This window comes from Canis lupus, chromosome 24 (assembly GCF_011100685.1).
Source record: "Canis lupus familiaris isolate Mischka breed German Shepherd chromosome 24, alternate assembly UU_Cfam_GSD_1.0, whole genome shotgun sequence".
Lineage (NCBI taxonomy): Eukaryota > Metazoa > Chordata > Mammalia > Carnivora > Canidae > Canis > Canis lupus.
This window is the reverse complement of record NC_049245.1, coordinates 14647553-14672496: the sequence shown is the minus strand read 5'-3', so window position 1 is coordinate 14672496 and position 24944 is coordinate 14647553. Positions and strand designations below refer to the sequence as shown.

The following is a 24944-nucleotide window of genomic DNA, read 5'->3' as shown; positions in this document are numbered from 1 at the left end:
TTTGCCAAGAATCTCGATTTCTTATCATCACTCATAATCTTCTCCACACCCACCTTTTCCCTGCATTGGTTTTGATGGTCAAGATACCCATTCCTCTTTGCAGAAATAGTGTCGAATGCTCACTACCTTAAGCAGGAAATCTCTCAAAGGAGGCGGGGTGTGTGTGTGTGGGGGGGGAATCTTCTCTAGGCCAAGGAACTTCGTGAGATGGCTGATATAGGAAGAGACTATCAAAGCAGATAATTCTTACATTTTCAGGGTATACATTCCTTTGGAAATCCAAGGAAAAGACAGCATCAAATAATCTGAGAGATGAAACAAAAACATGTCTTTCCCCACCCTCACCCCCACCCCCTTCTCTGTCTGCAGATTTCCAAGAAGGGTCTGCAGAGTAGATTTGAGCGGTTGTCAGCAATGCTTAGTCAGTCATCAACAATAATACCTGTAAGAAAAATTTCAAAATTCTCACTACAGTTTTTTGTTTCTCTACTTTATTTGCAATAAAATTGTAAGTATAATAATATAGACATAAATGAGTTTAATATTATTGCTTACAGGGCAGCTGGGTGGCTCAGTGGTTGAGCATCTGCCTTAGGCTCAGGGCATGATCCGGGTCCTGGATCAGTCTCCCTGCGTGGAGCCTGCTTCTCCCCCTGCCTATGTCTCTGCCTTTCTCTGTGTGTCTCTCATGAATAAATAAATAAAATCTTTTTTTTTTTTTTAAGTCATTGTTTACTATCACTCACCCAAAATAGATTACAGGCTCCTGGAAAATACTGGTGCATTCTGTCTACAGAATAAAAGTTATCCTGGGACACACCCACAACAAAGTTTTTTTATGAGTTAAATCACATGCCCCGGGGTGGGGAAATGCTACAAGAGCCTGCAATAATCTGGCATAAGATCAAATGTAGTTCTGCCTCCCCAGACTGCCATTCGGTAGAGTTAACTCAATCTACGCTCCAGAACCTGTAATGAACCACCGAGGTTTACATCAACTCATCTTAGATATAAATGCAACCACCTCTGGAGTCGATACAAACTATAAACTCCAATGTACAATGATTCAGTTGGGCTAGAACAGTTAAACAGCTCCGCAACACAGCACAAACTGTCAGAATCCTCGCTATGGCTGAGAAATGCAACTGCGCTTCTAGATTTTGGCAGGGTTTTGCTTTCCATCAAGCCTTAATGAAAACATTCATTTCTGATCTTGGTAATCTGGATGCAGAGGAGACAAGGCAGGAAAGCTACTGTGGACTTAACTTTAGGCGACACTAAGCCTGACAGTTCAGGTTCTTCCATCGAAAGCCAGGACCTTATAGCAAACTGCCCACTGATGGTAGGGTGGGTAGTGACTGGCCCCCAGCTTGCCAATTGCCAGCCACATCCTGCCAGTGCATCTGTCTGTCTTCTGCTTTGAGGAGAGCACAGGTAAATGTGCCACAGTTTCTTATGCATTCGTCCCTTACTAGTTTTAAAGTCAAGGAATGAAATTGCATTATAGTAATAGCCCCTCAACACATTTAACCGTTACCCAGCATATTTTATAACCTTGCTTATCTAGGATTTGCCCAGCTTCCTAAAGTTTAAATTAGAAGCAAAAATAAGCAACAAAATAAAAATAAAATGGCAGACAATAAGGGAGACAGAAGTTTCTCAAAGCTGAGGCAACACAATTTACCAATGATAAAATAGCTTCCAAATGTCTAACAGTCTCACATGGATAAATAAGATGTCAAATCACCAAATAAAACCGAAGTTTATCATGCCAGGCTTGACAAGGACAGGAATTATTATACATCGGAGGACGATGTTCACCCATAGCTACCTCCACCACTACCACAACAGAGAAAAATATAAACTAGTAGTTATCAATGGGAGTAAATGTCTATTATTTGAAGCATTAACTCATGTGGATCAAATCATATTCCCAGATTTAGAGCAGAATGATTAAGCAATGTGTTACGTTGGGTCCAAATTATTTCTTTTAAAATAGTTCTCCTTTATGGGAAAGGTGAGTTAAGTTTCCAAAACTGTGTGTTTAAAGGAAAAGGGGGTAACATGATGAAAGTGTCTCGAGTTATTTTTAGGTGCATTTGATTAAAAAGCTCCTGCAAAACTTAGTCACCAAGACAGCTGTGCTGAAAATTTTGTTGAGAAAATGCATTCTGTCCTCTGCACAGGAAGTCATTGTGCAATGGGGAAAATATGCAGTGACAAAGTACCAAGCAGTCGTCTGGTTCAGAACTCAGGGTCTGACCCACCAGAGTGTTTGCATAAATGTGCACCCTAACATCCCCTGGGTGTGTCATCCTTTCTTTACACACAGGAACTGCCATTCACAGGCTTATTAAAGATGCAATGAGTATTATTGTCTGCGTGTCTGAAATTACTGTTGAGATTACTTACAAAAATAATGTTGTGAAACTTCCACTACAGTTATGCATGAAACACTTAGAAGTGGTCAAACGAACCTTAATTTGTGATTTAGAGAACTGAAGCAATGTAAACACTGCCAAGAAAGGTCAGGAAACCAGACTTGATCTTTCCAGTGCTTTCAAGACAGTCTATTGTCTGACTCAGGAGCAGTTTAACCTTGAGTGATCACATCGTCACTAAGTTTGAGAGCTGCTTTTGATTGCATAGAAAGATTTTCAAGAAACAACTAGTCCCAATGACACTTGTGCCCTCCCTTTCTTGCTTCCACTTTGTTTCTGGGGCAGAACTCTGATTTAGACTAAAGCATTAGCTTTACGGTAATGATCCCCAGGTTATTATTCTGTCATTTTATTAAGTTGTCAGGTCCTGGAATGACTGGCAGATTACATGGAGACCACACCATAGTGAGATGCCTTTTATGAGGATTTCAAGGAAGATCAAATTTGCCCTTGACCTCAATCAACCTCCCTCAGTATAACAACCTCAGTGCCAGGACATAGCAGTGAGCCTCCGACTTCTCGCTGTCATGCTCTAACGTCATCAGGCACAGTAACCATTTGAGAAGAAGCAATCTTGGGACGCCTGGGTGGCTCAGTGTTTGAGCGTCTGCCTTTGGCTCAGGGTGTGATCCCAGCATCCTGGGATGGAGTCCTCCTGCAGGGAGCCTGCTTATCCCTCTGCCAATGTCTCTGCCTCTCTGTATGTCTCTCATGAATAAATAAAATCTTAAAAGAAAGAAGAAGAAGAAGCAATCTCATGCTCTCAAAAAACTGCCCAATAGCTTAAATTCTGGTGTGAGATACTAGGAATCATACCATTTGATGTTGGTCTTCAATGTAGTAAGAGTCTAATTTTTTACCAGCTGTTTTTGATTGATGAAGTTTGTCTTTAAGTGATTTCAACACTGAATCTATCACTTTTTGGAAAATTTTTAGATATAAGTTACCTGTTTGTATATATATGTATGCGTATATACAAAGAAGGTCCATAATCCTTTTATATCTGTGTATGTCGGTACGTGTGTATGTGCGTGTCTCTGCATACATGACATGTGTCAGTTGTGTTTGCAGAAAGAGTGTGTCCACTGAATTTTCATGACAGTAAAAGAATGTCCAAAACATAAAGTTGAACTGAAATAGATTGAAAATAAAAGTGAGAATTGATTCTTTTTTATTCCAATGAAGCAAAGAGGTATTCTCTTCCAAATGTTTAATGATGTAATTTGGACAAAGTTTTAGTGAACTGTCCTTTCTTCTTATATCTCCTTAGTTTTGTTTCTTCTCAGTAAAAATGAATGAAATAATGGATGAAAACAAATAACTGGATCAGACTCTAAAGTGAAACAGATCTTGGTTCGCACCCCATCCTGATCATGGAGCAGCCCTAGACTTTGGTTAAGGGCATCCTTGTCCTCCACTGTCAAATGAGGAGAATGATAAATGATAATTGCCTCATAGGTCTATTGTGAGGATAAATGATCGGGATATAAAGTCCAGCATCTGGTGCATAAAAGGCACTCATTTCAGAAAAAAAATAAAAGTTCCATTTAAAGCAAGTCTCATGCTTTTCCTGGATTTAGGTAAAATTGAGAATAAGGGGGATATTTTCCTCATAGGTATGCTGAAATGTATATCTACTCGGTCACCTAGTACAACACATAAATATATAAATCAATAAAGCTTTCAAAAATACATCATTTGGGTCTGGAGCAAAGGAAATGACAATTTTTCTTGCTGAATGGTCTTTCACTCAATGTTAAGGTCGATCACTTAATCTCGGAAAATCCAGAAAATTCAACAGCGAAAGCTCTCACCTACACCCTAATTCAGTTCTTTGGGGTCTGTATGGCTCTTTGTGTTACTCTGCAATCTGTTCCACCTGCATCTTAATAGGTGGTCAAGTCATAGCTGAGTCCCCAAACTTCACTTTGGAATGTTCTGGCCTTTTAGGCTCAAAAAGAAAGTGTTTAGATTTAATGGTTTTATGGCCCATCAAATCCTGTGTGGTAGCCTCTAATTGCATCCACGGGCAGGAATTTCTTTTAAAATCTTTTTTTTTTTTTTTTTTTTTCTGACAGTTTACTAAGAATTTGCTAATATGCTGAGCATTCCTGGAACGCGTTAGGTGGGTTTTAATTTTTCTCTATTTGAGGTCCCGGCACTCCCTCATGTGGCGCTTGAGCACATAACAGTCAAGAGGCAAAGGGATGAATTAACATTTAATCTCTTCTCTTTCCCCTTGATTTCTCATGTTTATTTTTTTTATTATTATTTCTCATGTTTAAATGAAACAAAAAGCTAATGTTGTTCCATGGAGGCTGAAATAAAATTTCATTTCAGCCACAGTGCCTAAAACCAAAGAGATTTCCATGATAATGTCCTAAAAGCCTCTGTGGTATAATAAGCATTTCATGTGTTCTTTGAGAAGTCAGAGATGCTTTACTTCTCTTGCAAGATGAATATTTCACCTAATGAGATTGCCTTCTTTATACAACCCTAGCATTTATGTTTATCATTGATATTTCCTTCACTACATTAAGTATTTGTAGAAATGATTCTGTAGTCATCCCTGAAGCTTGTAAGAAAAATAAAATTTAAATTAAAAACAATCTAATAGGGTTTCAAATGGATGTGCCATTATAAGTAGAGGCATTTATATGGCTCTGAATATATTATAACAATTGTCAATTATTAAATTTTTAACTAAATCATCCAGTGTAATAAATGTCTTATTCATAACACGATGCATGACAAACTGCTCTCCACTCAGCATTTCTCGGTTAGTTTCTCTCCATCTTAAAAGACTTTTAGGGTGGGGTGCAGAGGGAGAGAGAATTTCAAGCAGACTCCCTGATGAGCATGGAGCCCAATACAGGCTCGAGTAGAGTCTCCATCCCATGACCCCAAGATTATGACCTGAGCTGAAACCAAGAGTCAGATTCTTCACCCACTGAGCTACCCAGGTACCCCGACTTTTAGGAGTTTTAATTTTTGTTTAAAATTCAAGCCCTTTTATTTATGCTCCTACATTTTGCTCAAAGCTCATATTTTTTAATGAGTTTCACATTCTGTAGCTTATTCCATCCTCTCAAAACCAACGGGATAAAACCATAAAAACATAGAATGTTTGCAGTTAATATTCTAAGACTATTATAACATAGAACTTGCCTTAGGGTTCTTGTGGCAGTTAATGATACTTGGAAATATCAGTCACTGACCATGATCTTATAAGCAGCATTGCACATGGGATTACTAACCGGGAACAAGATATTTGTCCTCTGCAAGCCTCAGTTTCCGAAGCGCAGGAGTTCGGTAAAAAATCCTTAGGGCTTTGGACTCATGTTTTATGGAGGATAAGAGATAGATGAGTTAATAAATGCAAATTGCCTGGCACACATTGCCAGATAAATGTTGGCTATCGTCATGTTTCACGACAGTTTATTTGTGTGGCATTTATTAAACATCTATTTGCATTTTCAGCAAGAACCAGAAATAAATATGTGTGCTTGGTTCTGTCATATCCCAAGCATGCAGAATATGAGAAATGAATATCAAAGACATACAAATGCTCATCCCACCATCTGTACTCTCCAGGGCTGGTCTGGTAGGCAAGAGGTAGAAGAAAGGGGTGGGATTTCAGGAGGGCAGTTCTCTACCTTTAATGGGTTCTCTGGTTTTGTTTTCTGGAGTTTTCTCATCGAGGAGATTTTGTCTTCGTTAGCCTTGCTTCCATTAGCAGAACTTTCTGTAAAGAACTGTCCTGTCGAACCCCAACAGGCAAGACAAGTAACTCATTGCTCAGTGACGCCCCTAACTTCCCTGAGAGTGGAACAATCCTGACCTTGGGAGGTGGCAAGCAAACCACTGATCTTGCTTAAGCAGCTGACTTTATCAGTGAGGAAACGTAATCCTGCTAGAAAGTGAAAATGACCTGCCATAGAAGTGAAACTAGTTAGTGGTGAATTTCCACATAAATCAGATGTCCCAGCCCGACAGCCCAGGGGACACTTGGAGCCCACAAAATTATTTGCTTTGGCCCACACATTATTGCCCCAAACTGTGTTTTAGGGAATTTTTGATTTATTTGCCAACATTTAAAAACCAGGAGATTACACATAAAAATCAAGGCTTCTGGCTTCTCTTAAAATTTTTGAAGATTTGGCAACCCCACATCCTCATTCCCGTGGGGCACTAGTTAGCTGGCACTAAAATGTGGCTGCCTCCTTCCGTGGGGTTTGCTAATCTCCACCACTGAGCTGGCATTGTTGTTTTCTTAACTTCATCCCTCTTTGGATATTTATGTTACCAGTCTGACCCTCAAAGCCATTTCTCAGGTTCCTGCATAAAGCTTAAAACAAAAATATCTTTAGCAGAGTAGAAAGGGCAACTTTCACTCCCATTGAAGTGTAAACTGCTTGTACTTTCCTGAAGGTCGGTTTTTTAATATGTGGAGGGGATTTTGGGGACCCCAAAGGGCAAACAACAAGTGTGCCTCATTTTGGGAAGCTTTTCCTAGCATTATTCTCAGGTGATTCTCAAAGGACCCCCCTAGAAGTAAGAGTTCATTCAACTAAAGTTGCCAGAGATAGCAAATATACATAGAGGACAACCCAGCTACAAATGATTCGTTATTTATCTGAAATTCAAATGTAACTGGCTTCCTGTGTTTTATTTGGCAATCTAATATTCATTGCCATTTTGAATATGAAGCAAGAACGGCCCCACTGGTCACTCTTCAACCACAAAGCTATCTAAGAAGACAAGCTCTGTTCTCGGGCCCAGTTCACACTGGAGATGTACTCCAGAGTGATGTAAAGAAAGTCCAAAAGAACCTTGAAGCAGGGTTCTGTAAAGTCTGGAGAGCCAACTGAGAAGGCAAGACTGTGGTACTGTGGCAGCTTCCAGAACTTTCTGGATGTCCATTCTAATTATTCAAGCCTGACCATTCCCTGGGAATTTGAGCGGCCCTCACCTTGGGTTACATTCTTCCAGAAGCCAAAAATGAGAAAAAGATATGAGTACAAGTCTTATTTGGGAATAATCACAAGGAGAGTTGATGAAGTAGGAAACTGAGAGGATAGGAAGGCAGTCAACCAAGGGTGTGTTAATGGGCAGGAAGCACTCAATCCTCTTATCCATCAGCTCCTGTTGTCAGAGAAAATGCCAGGCAAAAAGTTGCAGGTTCTGATAGAAATTATACGTAACAGGGGGATATATCCTGAGTACCAACAGCATCCGATCCAGGCACACATGCTCTTTTTCCTTCCAAATAACCTATCCATCCCACAACCAAAGCATACCAACAAGGGAGTACTCCTGGTTATGAGCTGATCACCACCAGCTTTCAGGGTTAATGTAAATGTTTAGTAGACCATCCATCCATACATGGTAATTAGATCATAGAAGAAAACCTCAGGAATGTTGAAATCCTTAAAAGAGGTTTCTACTACAAATCTCGATATAAACTATGTTATCCCTGCCCTCATAGGAACCCGATCCAGGGACTTGGATTCTGAAGGGCATTGTGTGTGACCTTTCATTGCCAGTTCCTCTATGCCCCCAGTGTCACCACACAGTTTGTGTTCTCATTGTTCAACCCTGTCCCAATACATGTATCCTACTGTCCTGGGGAAGCCTGTTTTGCATACACCTAAAGTGATAAATCAATCACTCTTAGGGAATTGTAATTGACAGATAAATGGGCTTCCCCTCATGACATTTTATGGGATTTTCTGGAAATTAAAAGCAGCACCAGGTGGTTAGGAGCCAAGATTCTGGAGCCAGACTGCCTAGCTCTGACTCCCATGTCTGTCAAGGATGAGTTGTGTGATCTTGGGCAAGTTATTCATCTGCTTGATATTTCAGTCTCCCATGTGTAAAATGGGCTTAAGATAGTACTATATCTTTGGGCTGCTCCAAGGATTTGATGCTTTAATGCTCGCAATGTACTTAGAATAGCACTTGGAACATGGTAATTGCTTTGTAAGTATTTGATGAATTAATCTAAAGGAATACTCTAACGGGTACTTAATAATGCCTCCTGGTTAAGTGTTGGGAGGAAATAATGTTGCACAAAATGGTCCTATCGAGACCATCAAATTATAGTTTCTAAGCAAGCTTCCTTCTCATTTTTCTTTTCATCCTATCCCTACCAAAAATAAGGAGCACTGATCTTGGAACCACCAGAAGGGAGGGGGAGAGTAAGTCCTGTCATTTATTCATCAAGAACACTGTGGGGCACCTGGGTGGCTCAGTGATAGAGCACCTGCCTTCAGCTCAGGGCATGATCCTGGAGTCCTGGGATGGAGTCCCGTCTCAGGCTTCCCACAGGGAGCCTGCTTCTCCCTCTGCCTATATCCCTGCCTCTCTCTCTCTTTCTCTGTCTCTCATGAATAAGTAAATAAAATCTTAAAAAAAAAAAAAAAAGAAAGAAAGAAAGAAAAAACTGCTTCCTCTGGAGCTCTCGCTGTTTGCCCACAGAATGAGCATAGCAGCACCTGTCAAATATTGCATAAAGGAATGCATACATATACAGGCAATCCCTGCGGTTTGTTGCTGTTGTTTTAACAAAGTGAGCTCTGCATATTGCCTTCTTTTACTTACTCTTCCTTACTGCCAGTCTTTTCATGGTCCCTTCTCCATCTTTTGCTTGTTTTTGTTTGTTTTGTTTTGTTTTGTTTTGTTGTTGTTGTTGTTGTTGTTCCTGTCTTACAAAATAGTTCAAAGGGACTTTTGTAAGGATGGACCCAAAATAAGAAGAATATAAAGCCAAGGGTAACCCCATCACTCATAAATAAACACATGTAATATGTAGTCTGCATTCTTTGTCTTAAAAAGTAAATGTATTTTAGGGCTTTGCTATTGTTTGTAACTGTTTTTAAAAAAACAAACTGCAACATCTTTCCATACCACTACACTCTTTCTCTGATATCATGATAAAAATGTATACCATTTCTTTTTCTTTTTTTTTTAAGATTTTATTTATTTATTCATGAGAGACACAGAGAGGAGAGAAAGAGAGAGGCAGAGACACAGGCAAAGGGAGAAGCAAGCTCCCTGCAGGGAGCCTCATACAGGACTTGATCCCAGGACACCAGGATCACGACTTGAGCCAAAATCAGATGCTCAACCACTGTGCCACTGAGGGGTCCCAAATTTATCCCATATCTAATGCACCTTGTTTTTTACAATCAATCTCTGATTATGGGACATTTGGGGTTGTTTTGTTTTTTCTAATTTTTTTCCTACTAAAAATAACAAAGGCATGAGAATCCTTGCAGAGACGTCATTCTTCAAAGTCATAATTATTTCCTTGGAATTCCTAGAAGAGGACTTAGAGCATAACATGGAATTCATACTTTCAAAGCTTTGATAAACAATTGTCAAATAATTTTCTAGAAATACGGTCCCACTTAATGCTCTTCCTACCGGTACTTGAAAATGCACATTGTCCTTCCACCCTTATCACATTTTATAGTCTGAAAATAATAACTTGATATTCAAAAAATAAAATATATAGTATAATTTATTTGATAACATGGTATATTGAATACTTTTCATGTGTTTATAGGCCAGTTTCATGTGTCCATTTATGAATTTTCTATTTGTCTTTTTCCACTTAGGTCTTTTCATCTATTTTGGGTTAGATATTATTTCCTTATTCAAGTATAAGGGCTCTTCACATGGAAAGATCATTAATGCTTTGCAGCCTCATAATTTTTCAATTTGTTTTGTTTACCACTTGTTTTTTCAATTTTTGTAAAACATGCATGTTTTGTAGAAACAGCATGGACGTTTCTGCATTTTGTGTTGATTTGTTGGCTTTTGTCTTAATGGTTTTTGTCTATGGCATGTTTGGGAAGGCTTCTCTTACCCCAACTGTGAATAGAAAGATACTGGTTTCCTTCTTTTTTTTTTCCCCATTCTCTCTGGCCATATTTCAGGATTACCACAGACAAATGCCCAGGCCTCAAGGCCACTTCTCTGTGTGTGGTCCTAGAATTCAAAAAAGTTCTGGACTCTAACCTAAGCCTGTCTCAACCTCACCGTGTCATGCCATTATCCCTGGCAGAGTTATATGGCAAACGTTTCAAGAAGGGAAGTAAATCCATAAGATCTGTAACGCTTAGAACTGAAATGCTTTAAAATAGTATTTAGTTCCTGCTCTTTGAGCCTGAATTTCCTGCCCTGCTTAGCATCAAAAGAAGCCAGATAGAATTCATCACCAACTTTTATATGAGTTTCTGAAGCGGGGTGGGGAGATTTATCACTGTGCATACCTTTTCAAATGTTCATAGTTGCCAGGGGACTGGGGAGTTAATAAATTAGCCCTAATAAGGAATTTCTTTGCATCATATTTGAATTTCTCATCTCTCTCTCTCCTAAGGCAGCTAGAAATGCTTTATTGGGAGTATAACCCATTTGTAAAACAGAATCGTGGTCCCAAACCATGACAGAAAACTCAACCATCCGGGTCTCTGCATTTGCTGTTTCCCTGTGAGGATCACGTGGTTTGGGGAAGCAGGGAGGCCTTTGAAATGAGGTAGCTATTAGATTGAATCCCATCTCTGCCACTACTTAGCTAATAAAACTGAGGAACCAAAGAATATCTTGCCTAGGGTCATAGAGGAGCAGAATGTGCAACAACTGGTATTTTGATGGCAGAGTCAATGAGCTTAATTTTCGTGAGTGTGAAAATATCCGGGGAAGTGTTTGCTTGACGCATACAGAGAAAGGAATCACTAAATGTTAGTCTTCTTCTGTTCCTTTGGTGAGGACTTGCTACCTACCTCGCACAGTTGCGAGCTCCCCATCCACGTGAGCCATGCACTGCATGGCAGTAGCCCCAACACATATTGGCATGCTGACTCTCTGACCCAAAACAGAAGTCGACAGGTCTATCTCAGCAACATTCCGGAGCATCCGCGGATACAGCTTCCATCTAGAATTTTAAAAAGAAAAAAAAAATTAGAATTTTAAAATCATAACTAAAACTTTGACATTACAGTTTAATTAAAAAGATAAAATCTACTTCTAGTTTTCCCATCTGGCAAATTACTTTACAAAGTTAAAGGGAAGGGGCAGTGTTAGTGTTTGTTAAGATGGCAAGTTAGCAATAAGATAATAATGAATTTCACAAGCTGTTGTTCTCAGTGATGTGTAATTAACATATGGTAGGATTTACCCTTGGGAGCTTTGACAAAAGCACACAGTTGTGTAACTGCGAGACAATCAAGAACAGTTCACCATCTTGAAAAATTTCTCCATTTCCTTTTGTACTGAAACCAATCCCCTAACAACCACTGATATGTTTTCTGTCAGTATAGTTTTACTTTGCAAGAATATACAAAAGGAATCATATGTAATGTAGCCTTTGAGTCTGGCTTTTTTCACTAAAGCATAGGGCTTTTGAGATTCATCCATGTTGTCAAGTGCATCCATAATCTGTTCATCTTGGTTGATGAATAGTATTCTACTGTCCCAGTCGGTTTGCCCATTCCCCATCTAAGAGACACTGGGAATGCTTCCAATTTGAAGCAATTATTAATAAAGCCACCATAAACATTCACGTAAATGTTTTTGTGTGAACATAGCTTTCATTTCACTTCCTCCAAATCATTTTGATAGACAAAAACATAGAAGGCAGATTATAATTTATGAAGAGAGGTTATACTATGTCCAATTTGTCTTTTACTTTTATAACATACAATAACTTTGGATACTTACTTTTAAAATTATAATGTGGTTTCTTTGAAATCCTTAAACTGATGTCCGTATTCATTGAAGTATGGTGAGAGGGAATATAATTTTTCTTAGTTTAATTGAGCATTTTCCTCCAAAAGGTTATTCACCAGGAACTGGAGTTTAGTTTAAAGATTTTTTGACTCCTGAACATGATCTAAAATGACTCTTCCTGCAATTCTCTCGTGTTGCAATGAAAATCATCAATAAACCAAGAAGCGAAACTTTAGAGTAAAATTTACAGGAGAACAAGTTCTCTTTCCCTCTTAGCAGAATTTATGTTGTCCTATTTGTTTGGGATTATTTTTCTCATTAGTAACTGATGAGAATGGAAGAAAGTACAGACCTGTTTATAATGAGCTTTAAGAAAATAAACATGTGAAAAAAAAAAAGAAAATAAACATGTGGATAAGGCACTCATACACACCTAACCAGCACTCACCTTTCATTACCTAGATTGAACTCTGCTTCCAGAGAGTTCAAGATTTTTAGTTATTATAGTGAAGCATGATTTAGAAATGGAGTAACCAAAACAAATTGGACCTCCGAAGTCTTAACTGAAGCCTACCTCATGTAGCGGAAGAAGAAATTCTGCCTTCTGTTGCTTTGGGTCTGTAATCTAACCCTTCCTCACATACTAAAGTAAAAACATGCAGCCCTTGAAAAGCATAATAAAGAAGTTTTACTGTGCGATTTCTCTGCAATTCCTTTGAACATCATAATCGTCATTATTTTCAGTCACACCACATGCTTTGCTGCTGGAAGTCCTTTCTTTTGGACTGACCCTCACAGCACGCTTCTTTGATCTGCATTTTGAGAGGGGAAGGCAGAAGCCTTGAAGAGAGCTTTTATTACCAATCATCTCTAAGTGTATTATTACAATGAGAGAAAAAGATTTTAATAGCACCCGTTGGCATGGTGGCCTTGGAAGGCATTAATATTTACTTAGAGCTGAGGAAACAATGAAAGCTTTTATGAAGAGCACACACAAAGCTGCAGGGCATGAGCCATGTGTGTGTGTGGTGTGTGTGTGTGTGTGTGTGTGTGTGTGTGTGTGTGAGAAAAGACATTGCTAAATGTTCAGTTCCTACATAGAAGGCAAAGCTCAATCCTTCCATCTCCAGGCAGTAGCTTTACTCTTGTCCACGTGGTGGCGCAGGTCCCTTTGATAACCGTGTGTTCCCCCTCCCCGGCCTTCCCCTATGCACACTACTTTCCCTTCTGAGGGTGACATTACAGACACTCACCAACCAGTGCACAAAATGCAATCCTCACACATAATTAGGTAAGATCACTGGAGCGGAAAGCGTATGTTCTCTAAGAAGTTCTCCACATTTTGGTATTTTTCAGAAGGGCAATTACAGCTAACCTTGTCACGTAGTTCTAAGAGCTTTCCAAGTCTCACCTGACCCCACCCCCAGTTTAAGTGATTTTTCCACAATCTTACATAAAATCACAGCTGACTGTAACCTTGGACTGTGCTCTTATAGGACCTCCACTTTGGAAAAAGGATATGAAGATCGACAAAACAATTGAACCAATGGAATAATAAACCTCTTTCAAAGGACGGAAAATAAGATGCCTGAACAAAGGAAGTGGGGTAGAGGGCGGATCCTTTCACAGGGTTTTTGACTCATACCTCACATCCAACAAACGCCTCACATTTAATTTACAAAATAATCCAGGGATGTACACACGCCCCATGATGGGATACTCTATTTGAAGGACACTTAACACCCAGCTTTAAAGCCATGTGCTGCTACTGAATCCCATCAATTGAACACAGTGAATTAATGTTTTATAAGTCCTGTAAGATGATCTCACTGCATTCCAATTTCTCCACATAATATTTTACACTCAGCATTTAAATCAAGTAAAATATATGTAAATATGCATATAAAATATACAAAATAGCACAGATTTTGTAATCTTATTTTTTACCCTTCATTCTTAATATTTGTGATATCCTGAAAACAGTTAACTGGATCACTCTTAACCTCTGAGGCATTGCAATAAAGGAATAAGGAGGGCAGGAATCTAAGTCTGAAGAAAACACTGCATACTAAGCATATTTAAATAGTCAAGCCTGTTTTTAAATGCCTTGGTGTGTAATGGGTTTCAGAAAGCCTATGAACCTCCTGAAAGGGTGTGTAGTTGTGCTTGTGTGTGTGCACGCATGGGTGTGCATGTGTAGGTTTGCTAACACCTATCTAGATAAAGAAGGAGAGATAGAGATAGGGAGTGGAGCAGAAAGGGAGGATGGTGGGGCAGCCCTGCTGGCTCAGTGGTTTAGAGCCGCCTTCAGCCCAGGGCATGATCCTGGGGATCCCGGATCGAGTCCCCCTGCTTCTCCCTCTGCCTGTATCTGTGCTTTTCTCTCTGCGTGTCTCTCATGAATAGATAAATAAAATCTTTTTTAAAAAAGGAGGACGAAGAAGAGAATAGGAGAAAACAAATGGGATAGATGTGAGACCTCTTTCTACATGAATCGTCGAAAATAAGAGGCAATTAGCTAATTTGCAAAATGCAAAAGCAGAAAGCAGCTTCCTCACATGTAGAAACCAGCTGCGTGATCCTGTGGCATTTACACCTATGAGAAGAATAATTAAAATGCTGCAGGTGAGTTTATACTGCTCAAATATTTAAGTGAGAGAATGCTATCACTTTTTCATCTGTTCTTTAAAAAGAAAATCATGCAGGGATCCCTGGGTGGCTCAACAGTTCAGCACTGCCTTCCGCCCAGAGCGTGATCCTGGAGTCACGGGATCGAGTCCCACATCGGGCTCCTTGGATAGAGCCTGTTTCTCCCTCTGCCTGTGTCTCTCTACCTCTCTCTCTTTCTGTGTCTCTCATGAATAAATAAATTTTTAAAAAAAGAAAAAGAAAATCATGCAATTTTCAGTGTCAATAAGTGACACACAGGGAAAAAAAGGAGGAGCTTCATTTTCCTTTTTAAAAAAAAAAAAAGATTTTCTTTCTTTATTTGACAGAAGGAGTGAGAGAGCACAAGCAGGGGAAAGGGCAGAGGGAGAGGAAGAAGCAGGCTCTCTGCTGAGTAGGGAGCTCTACGTGGGGCTCAATCCCAGGACCCTGGAATGATAACCCAAGCCAAAGTCAGATACTTAACTGACTGAGCCACCCAGGCACCCCAGACGCTTCATTTTCTAATATCATCAAGACTTCTAAATGCCCAAATTGTAGAATTAGTTTCTACCAATGAGAATTTCACAAGAAGCCACAAAATGCAGACCATGGTTGAGAAAGATACGCTGAGTTCATGTGCAAGAGAAACAATGTACATTGGGTTTTTTGTTGTCTTTTTTAAAAAATATTTTATTATTTATTTATTCATGAGAGAGACACACACACAGAGAGGCAGAGATATAGGCAGAGGGAGAAGCAGGCTCCTCGCCGGAAGCCCGATGTAGGACTCCATCCGGGAACTCCATCTCAGGACTCCAGGATCAAGGCCCTGAGCAAAAGGTAGACGCTCAACCACTAGGCCACCCAAGTATCCCTGTTTTTGTTTTTTTTTTAGTTAACCCCAATCAAGTCAGGCCATGCAAAATGTAGTACGCTGACATCTGCTGTTCACATCATGTTTATAATAGGAAATCATGCTCTTCAGTGTGGTTCCATCCATTTGACTTTATTTGTCCTTTGGTATTTTATTTTATTTTGGCCACAGTAACATCAGAGTCCCAAGCCATACCCCAGAAATGTTTATAAGCAACTGCGAGGTCACCTAAGTGAGCCATGTCCCCAGAACTTCAAACTGTGGTTGTCAGAGCTGAGTATAGAGAGATAATAGATAGCTGTCACTGTGAATGACCTTTTGTTGTGCTTGTGGGAGGAGGAGGTGTATCAATTTCGTAAATGTCTTTAAAATGCCCTGACACTGTGTCACAACAGGTTATCTGAGGTTTGGTTGTTTTGCAGTCTTCATTTGAATCAGAATGAGAGAGTTCAGATTGATTGGCTTCATCCCATCAACCCAAAGCCACTGGGACCCTGGCAGAAAATCTGTTCTTAGTTCCACGTGATCGACTCAATGACAGAAGGTGAGGAATGAAGGGTCACCCAGCAAGTTACCCAACAAAAGAGAAATTGAAGTGTTGGATAGGCGATGGGCCCTGACATTTGTTGCAATATAAAAACTCCTCCCATAGTCGATAATAGCATCAGCCAAACTCCAGAGAAAGTTGATTAAATGCACATTTTTTTTCCCTCTTGAACTGAACAAAAGAGAAAGATCAAGTATCATGGAAAGGATGGCATTGCAAGCTCATTCTCATTATCTATGCTCTGTCTTGAAGGTACTTAGTGCATGCAGAGGCTGAGAATAGTCACTAGAGTACCATGTGATCCACACAAGCATGAGGCACTCCTCCCATCTACAAGTTGGAAGTCAACACTGTCTTCTATGTCTCACAAAGTTTCTAGAATTTCCAGGGTTGCAGAGGTGTCTGCATTTGCTGTACCCCTTTGCTCCCTCTTTAAGGTCTCAACTGGACCAGTTATTTGGGGTACATTTTGCATCAGTTCAAACCACCAGCATTATGGAGGTCAAAGATTGATGTCCATCCATTGGAATGTAAGCTCCCATGAATAGGAACTTTGTCTGTCTGGTTCATTGCTTTATCTTCAGCATGTAGGACAGAGTTGAGCCCACAGAGATTTGTAGTAAGTGTGAGATAATGAATTAAGTAGCATGAGGTGAAGGGGGCTAAAGGGTGGGTCAGGAAATAGGAGGTGATCTGAGCTTTATGACCTGAGAAATTCTGAGACACCAGCCTGTCAAGGGCCTGATAGTTCCCTAGTTGGGGTAAAGTGCTCTTTTCAGGAGACTACTGAGAGGTAAGCTGCATTACCTGGTGAATAGAATTGCTATGGGCCTACGGAAGGACATCTTCCAGGAGCAGAAGCCTTTGAAGAGGCCCAAAATGCAAAATAAGTGAAAAAGATCATACAGAATTTTAAGACCCAGGATCCCTGGGTGGCGCAGCGGTTTGGCGCCTGACTTTGGCCCGGGGCGTGATCCTGGAGACCCCGGATCGAATCCCACGTCGGGCTCCCGGTGCATGGAGCCTGCTTCTCCCTCTGCCTATGTCTCTGCCTCTCTCTCTCTCTCTCTCTCTCTGTGTGACTATCATAAATAAATAAAAATTAAAAAAAAAAAAAGAATTTTAAGACCCTCCATTCTTAACCAACATTTCCTTTACAACTTTTCTGCATTTGTGAAGCTCGTGTAGGTTCCTGAGAAGATCTGAGACAAAGTCAAGGCTTACAGAAGTTTGGGGTAGGTCCCATCCTTCACCCCATTCTCAGATTCCTGGGGATACATCAGTGCTGCTTACCGGGAACCACCTTGGTCAGAATAATATCATCTCTCCTAATTCATACAGAGAAATGTGATTTTTGAGAGATTTCTCTCTACACTGAGGAAGCCTAGAAGGAAGGTAGAGTCTTTCCTCTGGGATATTTCCTCCTCCTCCCCCTCCACCTCCTCCTCCTCCTTCTTCTTCTTCTTCTTCTTCTTCTTCTTCTTCTTCTTCTTCTTCTTCTTCTTCTTCTTCTTCTTCTTTTTCTTCTTCTCTCCTTCTCCTTCTCCTTCTCCTTCTCCTTCTCCTTCTCCTTCTTCTTCTTCTTCTTCTTCTTTTTCTCAATTTACCGCCATCAATGAACACCCACAATATTCACTGACTTTACAGAAGGCTAGAATGTAAGATGGATGAGCCTGAAAAGTATAGTGGGATCGAGGGCTCTCCACCCCTACTCCAGCAAATAAACCATTCTGTAACTGCTGAGAGAAAAACACTCCTTGAAAGTTATTTTGTTCCTTGCATTTACAAGGAACAAAACAGAAAACATAAACCATGACACCCACCATGTTGTGCTTTGAAATATGAAAGGCAGGGAAAACTAATTTGGGAATAGAGGTAGGCGAAGCACTCTGGATGAGGGATGAAATAGCCAAGTTGAAAGATTAATGCCATAGAGACAAATTGAAATCTAAAGTGAAAGTTCAGACAACAGTAATCAAACTGAGTGATAACGGAAAGCCAGCAGGATGGGAATATTTGAGGCAACAGTCCGATCTGGTTCAACCAGATAAGATGGCTATCTTGCACTTAATGCTGTTTCCTGCACCATGAGCGATGACCCTCCCTGTCATACCCAGAGAAAAAGAAAAGGGAGTCATCAGAATGCATCACCATTTTTATACACAGTTAAATTATATATCCACGGAATTTCGTGTGAGGAAAATTAGTGTTGGTTTTTTCAGTCAGTTGTCTGAGATTCCCAGTCTTGGGATGTTTTTAAACAATTTAATAGGCTAAGACTTCTCATGGCCCCAAGAGTTTTTGCCTCTTTACAAGGCATGTATCTAGACAAATAATTTCACATCATCAACGTTAAAACTTAGAGATCTTATTTTGGTAGGATATTTTCATGTAATTTTAAAACACGATTGAACAAGAAGTAAATTTTCTTACCTGGAAAATGCTGCAATATTATCAGCCAATGTTTCCTGATCATTTGCCCCGGACCTGTAATAGTCATATATCGACTTCTGAAGTACTGATTTTGCATTTTGTTCATAATCACTGATACAAACTAACCGCGTAAACATTTTCACAGGTTATTGTGACCCCAGGTTTGGGTTTTTTTTTTTTTCCCTGTTCATAGCCTTCTACATTTTGATAATTCCACTAGCTGTCAATTATTAATAGACTTTTTCCAAAGTTCAGATTTACTTCTCTGTTGCTTACATTAAGTGAGTAAATATATGCTTAGATTTTGCAATTTCACTTGCAGTCGTCTGCCAAAGAACAGCAACACCTAAGCTATGAGAAGTTGGGGTTGGGGAGGCAGTTGAAGCAGATTAGTTGTCCCATCAAAAATTAAGGACCTAGAGAAGTACTTGCATGAATCCACACTTGGCTTGGTTCTGGCTAAGGCTGCTTGTTCCACACGGTATGTGCGTTTACTCTTTGCTTGGAACCCAGAACAGGCTGGGCTGCCCATTCATTTTTCTTCCACATTCACCATGAGCATATCATTTGACAAAGGGCTTATGGAATGAACAGGGCATCCAGTAAAACCAGGCCCTCTATATAATATGAAATCCAGCTGATGATAAACATTTGGCTTTAACAAGGAACATTAAGCCTAAATTTACAGCCTATTCATAAGGAGCCCTGTCTCACTCTAGGAAGGATATGGGGAGGTGCCACTCTAAAGATCTTGTGGTCTCAATCGAAAATTTCACTCAATAATGGAACATTTGGGGAAGACTTGTACTATTAAGATACGATTCACAAAGCAGTGGCTTTGATATTGGGTTTCAATCTAGAATCCTCCTCCACTTTAAGATGCTCTCCAGCCATTCAACACCTGAATTCCAACTGCCTACCTCTGTTCAAGAATGTTCTCTTCAACTTGGATTCTGCTTTTCCAACCACTTAGCATACCACAGTGCTAAGGAGTCAGTGCTCTAGGAGACAGCCCTCCACCAAGTCCTCAACCAAAGACTCAAGGGAGTCAGTGCATAAGTACCCTAAATCCCACCTCCACCCCCCCTGGTGATCAGCTCCTCAGTGTCTTGTTCTTTGTTGCTGCCTTGGGTTGCCCACAGTATTAGCTGGTTGATAACTCACCCTGTGGGTTGGCTGCCTCCCTTCCAATCTCACTTTCCTACCCCTTAACTTAATCAAAAGGCTTTAAGCTGTCAAGAATGGCATTGAATTAAACATAGGTTTATTTCAAAAGTTCACAAATGCTCACTTTTTTTGCATCAGTGCGATCATAGGTAAAATGACATTAAAGTTGCTATTGGAATGTAAATGTCTGTTAATGTGATAAAGGAGTCCTAAAAGAAATAACTCAGTTTTACAGTTACCGAAATCACTGAGAAAGTTTATCTAAGGAATCTTTTTTTTAATAATAATTTTTTTTATTGGTGTTCAATTTGCCAACATACAGAATAACACCCAGTGCTCATCCCGTCAAGTGCCCCCCTCAGTGCCCACCACCCAGTCACCCCCACCCCCCGCCCTCCTCCCCTTCCACCACCCCTAGTTCATTTCCCACAGTTAGGAGTCTTCCATGTTCTGCCTCCCTTTCTGATATTTCCTACCCATTTCTTCTCCCTTCCCCTCTATTCCCTTTCACTAAAGGATACAGTCAACAAAACTAAAAGACAACATACAAAATGGGAGAAGATATTTGCAAATGACGTATCAGATAAAGGGCTAGTTTCCAAGATCTAGAAAGAACTTATTAAACTCAACAGCAAAGAAACAAACAATCCAATCATGAAATGGGCAAAAGACATGAACAGAAATCTCACAAAGGAAGATATAGACATGGCCAACAAGCACATGAGAATATCTAAGGAATCTTAATTCTGCTGAGAACGAATTCGAAATCTGCAGATTAAATGACATTTTCATTTGCAACTTTAATAATTGTTAAAACTGTAAGCACCTTACAACTAATGTAATTCTAGTGCAGAGGCAACTTAATATTCTTGAATGAACCTTAATCAAGCCAAGTTCTGATAAAACTAAGGAAGGTAAGGCCCAGTGTTTCTCAGAGGTGTGACCCTGGACCAGCAGGACCAGCAGCAGCATCCTCACCTGGGAACTTGTTAGAAATGCAACTTCTCAGGCCCCATCCCATGCAGAATCAGAAATTTTATAACTCTTATACCATAACAAGCCTTCCAAGCGACTCTGTTGCACAATATTGTGTGAGAACCACTGCTTTGGCAAGATGGAGAAGAAAAGAAGATTTTGTTTTTAAAGGCTTAAATAAAAACAACAACAAAAAAATCCACTCTGGTTGTGTACAATGGCAACTCAACAGCATCTTCATGAATCAACGCTAGTCCCCACTTTGCTTAATTAATCTCCTGGTGGAAAGAACTAAAAGAAGTGCTAGAGCTTAGCAAGCTTTCATTAATTTGTGATAATTACATTGTTTCAATACCTCACATTTTTTTCAGAGATGTACACTCCTCTCTAGGCCTCTGTGAAGTGAGATGCTGAAGGTGGAAGGTGACAAAACAAGTTCAGGCCTTGCTCAAGCTGTGACAGGCTGCACTTGCCCACCTGACCCCAACAAACTGCTCCCCCCACCAGTCAGGGATCAGGACTGTAAATGCCAATGCAATGGCACCAGCTGGATTTGAGCACTCTCTTTCACAGTGGCCAAAGGATCAGGTTGTTTTTTTTTTTTTTTTTGTACTAGACTCAATAAAATCTTAATTCACTTCCAGTCCTTCCTAATATTCCACTAAAATGTGCAGCAGAATCATCCCTCACCATCTCCACGCTTGGATATTTTCCAAACCATGGGGAACTCTTCTGTCTTCACTTCAAGGACTACTCAATCATCATCTGTAAGAGAACTCTACATCCTCAACTGGGTCTTCATTCTCCTTTATCTTAAAGTGTGATTTCGAGGATTGCTTGGAGAATGTCTTATTTCCTGTTCTTTTTAGAGGCTTTTCATCTTCCCTGAGGTATAGGGTTGGTGAAACCTTGGTCACTCTACTGTTTCCAGGCACCAGGAGGAGCCATGTTTATAGTGTCACAGGCATCAATGCCAGCAAGACACCAACCTATGAGGGCAGCTGGAGAGAGGACCTTTTACCAGGGTGAAAACTATTTCATGGTCATTGTGCTTTGCATTCTCCTGCTTACTAATGAGTTTAATAATCGTCAACAAGCGTATTTATTGGCCTTTTATTTGTCCTCTTTCACTTTGTGAAGTGTTTGCTTGTGTCTTTGGCAATTTTTATATTAGATTTGCTATTGTGATCTAGTGGTAGAATTTCTTTATATACCTTGGATACAGATCCTTTATGGGTCTACACATATAAGGTACATTTTTACCAAGTTCTTGACTTTTTTTCCACACAGAAAAACTGCCAATATCAGCCTCAAAGCTGTGTGATCGAGAGCATGTGGTTAGATATTCTCCAATTCTTTCCTTTTTCTTCCTTCTTCACTCACTCCCCACGCCCATTCCTTCTCTCTTTCTTTATCTGTGCCATCTTCCACTTAGTTTCCTCTTCCTCTTCTTCCTTCTCCTCTTCCCCTTCCCCTTCTACTTCTCCTTCCTTCCCTCCTCTTTCTCCTTCCCCTACTCTTCTCCCTCCTCCTCCTCCTCATTCTCTTATTATCCCTCTCTTACTTTTCTCTCTGTTTTAATTAGAGACAAGTCTTAGGCAAGTTGTCTCAAGCTAGGTGGATTTTGTTTTCTGGTTCATCCATGAAATATGTTGCCCTTGGGGGTCCTGGCTTTGAGTTGGAATGAAAGGGTATGCAATCATTACAAATTTCTGGAAAGGTGTCCTCTTTCATGCTGTGCAGCAGGGCTGACTTTGCAAGCAGTTGTCTGGGGGTGGTCTGAAGATAGAGATGAAGGGTGTGAAGAGTTCACTGGCACCTCTCCATAACCCTGAGTGAAAAACCCTTTGAGTGTCCACATTTAAAGTGGTATGGTTTGTCTTCTATTCTGCAGGGTCCATGAGGCTCTAAAATAGAATTCCAAACCTGGGATCAACACACACCCTCAGGGAATAAGCTCCTCTGCTTATTCTCTGGGCTCTCGCTCCCACCTGATATTTGGCCAGTTTATTCCTTACTGTTTTATGACCATTCTGATGCCTTTAGAGATAGGTGTGGTGTGTTTAAAATGACTATAAATTATTTTCAGAAGTATTATTGAATTGAATGTTTTAGATCACTCAGTAGGAATGTGGGTGACAACTTATTTGACTACTGATAATCATGAATTATTAGTTCAGCTTTTTCTTCCTACTTTACCAGGTCCAGGATGTAGAAACAGATAATTTTTTTTTGGATCTCCCCCTGTAGGAAAAGATCCTCCCAACCCTGCCCCCGGCTCACCACCACTATCCTTTCACTGAGGATGCAGCCTTTCAAGTTCCCATCTCTGTACAGGAGTCTCCATGGCTTGGTCCCCTCACTCTGCACACCCAGACTCTCAGTAGATGGGGTTTCACAGATGTCCTTTGGACAACGTTCAGCTTCAGTATTATTTATCAGCCTGTTGGGCTTTGGGTTGGCTTTGAGTTTCTGTCTTTGGGCTTGTTTTTTGGTATGTTTGTTTACTTGTCTGGCTATCCCTTACTTTTTTGCCATTTCAACAAACACATCATAAACTATGCTTTTAATATTTTCTCACATCCGTAGGTGTTTTGTGAAAGATCTTTTTTAGCAAACCAAATCTGCGGTATTTTCAAAAGCCAGAGTCTATGGGTTTTTTTTTTAATTATGAGTCTTTTATTGTACAGAAATTTAAATTTTAAAATGCAATCAATTTTTTGTTAGTTTTATTGATGGTTTGGACTCTTAAGTCTTATTTAGAGAATTCCCCAAGAGGTCATAAAAGCATTCTCCTGTATTTTCTTCCATCTGGAACTAATCTTTGTGCACCGAGCTTGTCATTACTGATTTTTGGCAAATAGGTCTTTTTGTCTTCTAAGTTCATCTTGGGATTGCAAGTGCTGAATTGTCCTAGTACAGTTGGGCCATAAGACCTGTTCTGGCCAGGGAATCATGGGTGGAAGTATAGTTTATCAACTGAGAATTTAATTGCCAGCTGAAACCCTCTGGGGCTGCCTTTTCCTCTGCCACAGTAACTACCAATATTCCAAATTGTGGTTGTTCGATCAGCTTGAGTTCCCAAGTAGCTATCATAGAGCATAACCTCCAGCCAAACCAAAATGAGTATGTGGTATGAACAAGAATAAGCTTTTGTTGTTTTAAGACACTGAAATTTTGAAGTTTTTATTGCTGCAGTATAATCCAACACTATTCTGACAAACTTAAAACATAGTATTAGAGAAAGAGTAACAAAAAATGAAAAAATCTTAAGTATTTGGTTAGGGGGTGAGTGGTAGGAAAAATGATGAAGGGAAAAGGATAAAGATTCATGCCATGCAGTGGTGAAACCATTATTATTCATGTCATTTGCAATAATTCAGAGGCAGACTATGTACTTAATGAACATGTACTATTAAGAGAAGGTATTGGAAAGACAAATATGCAGCATGAGTTGGCTACTATTGGCTGCATTGGGTGAATTATTACAAGAAAAATAAATAAGCTCACAAAGGCTTGACTGGATTATACACAGTGGGGAAAAAAGATTCTCCAACGAAGAAATACAAAAGATTCTCCAAAGAGAGAGTTCAGAAATTTGGGGATTTGAAAAGCTTGGAGAGGCTATTGTTTCCCAAACCCTGTCAATAAAATATAAAATTTAAAAGTTGTTTGCGTGTAAAGGCCAGTTCAAATTCAGTTCTGTGCAAGGATCAAATCTAGAACACAGTCCTCACTCTCCTTGTTAACACAACTGAATAAGTTAATCCACTTCAGAGCAAGACCCAAATAAGAATATGACACTCAATAAATTCTTTCATATGAACAAGATAGCTTGTGGAAAAGAGTAGAAACATGTGGCTGATATACCCAAGGTACGCTGTCCAGATACCCAATTATGCATGGCAAACCATTCCAAATTTAGTGACACAATTTAAGATCCATTTTGTTATGTTCATAGATTCTATATGTAAGAAATTTGGACAAGGCAAGCAAGCAAGGATGGCTCTACTCTCTTCTGTGATGTGGGGCCTCAGATGGTATGACATGAACGGATAGGGATAGAATCATCTAGAGGCTAATCATTCACATATCTAGCACCTTTGCTGGGACGTCTCAAAGG

General features: G+C 39.9%; 1 protein-coding gene across 1 annotated transcript in view; it reads right to left on the bottom strand.

The window, feature by feature from the left end:
- Positions 1-18890, bottom strand: part of HAO1 (hydroxyacid oxidase 1) — a 48361-nt gene extending 29471 nt beyond the window's left edge. Inside the window, exons 1-2 of the mRNA XM_038571362.1 lie at positions 18680-18890; positions 11231-11382 (exon numbers count right to left, since the gene is read on the bottom strand). Of these exons, the coding sequence (XP_038427290.1) occupies positions 11231-11382; positions 18680-18816 (289 nt within the window). The 5' untranslated portion in view covers positions 18817-18890. The remainder of the gene's footprint in view (positions 1-11230; positions 11383-18679) is intronic.
- Between the last annotated feature and the right edge of the window lie 6054 nt (positions 18891-24944).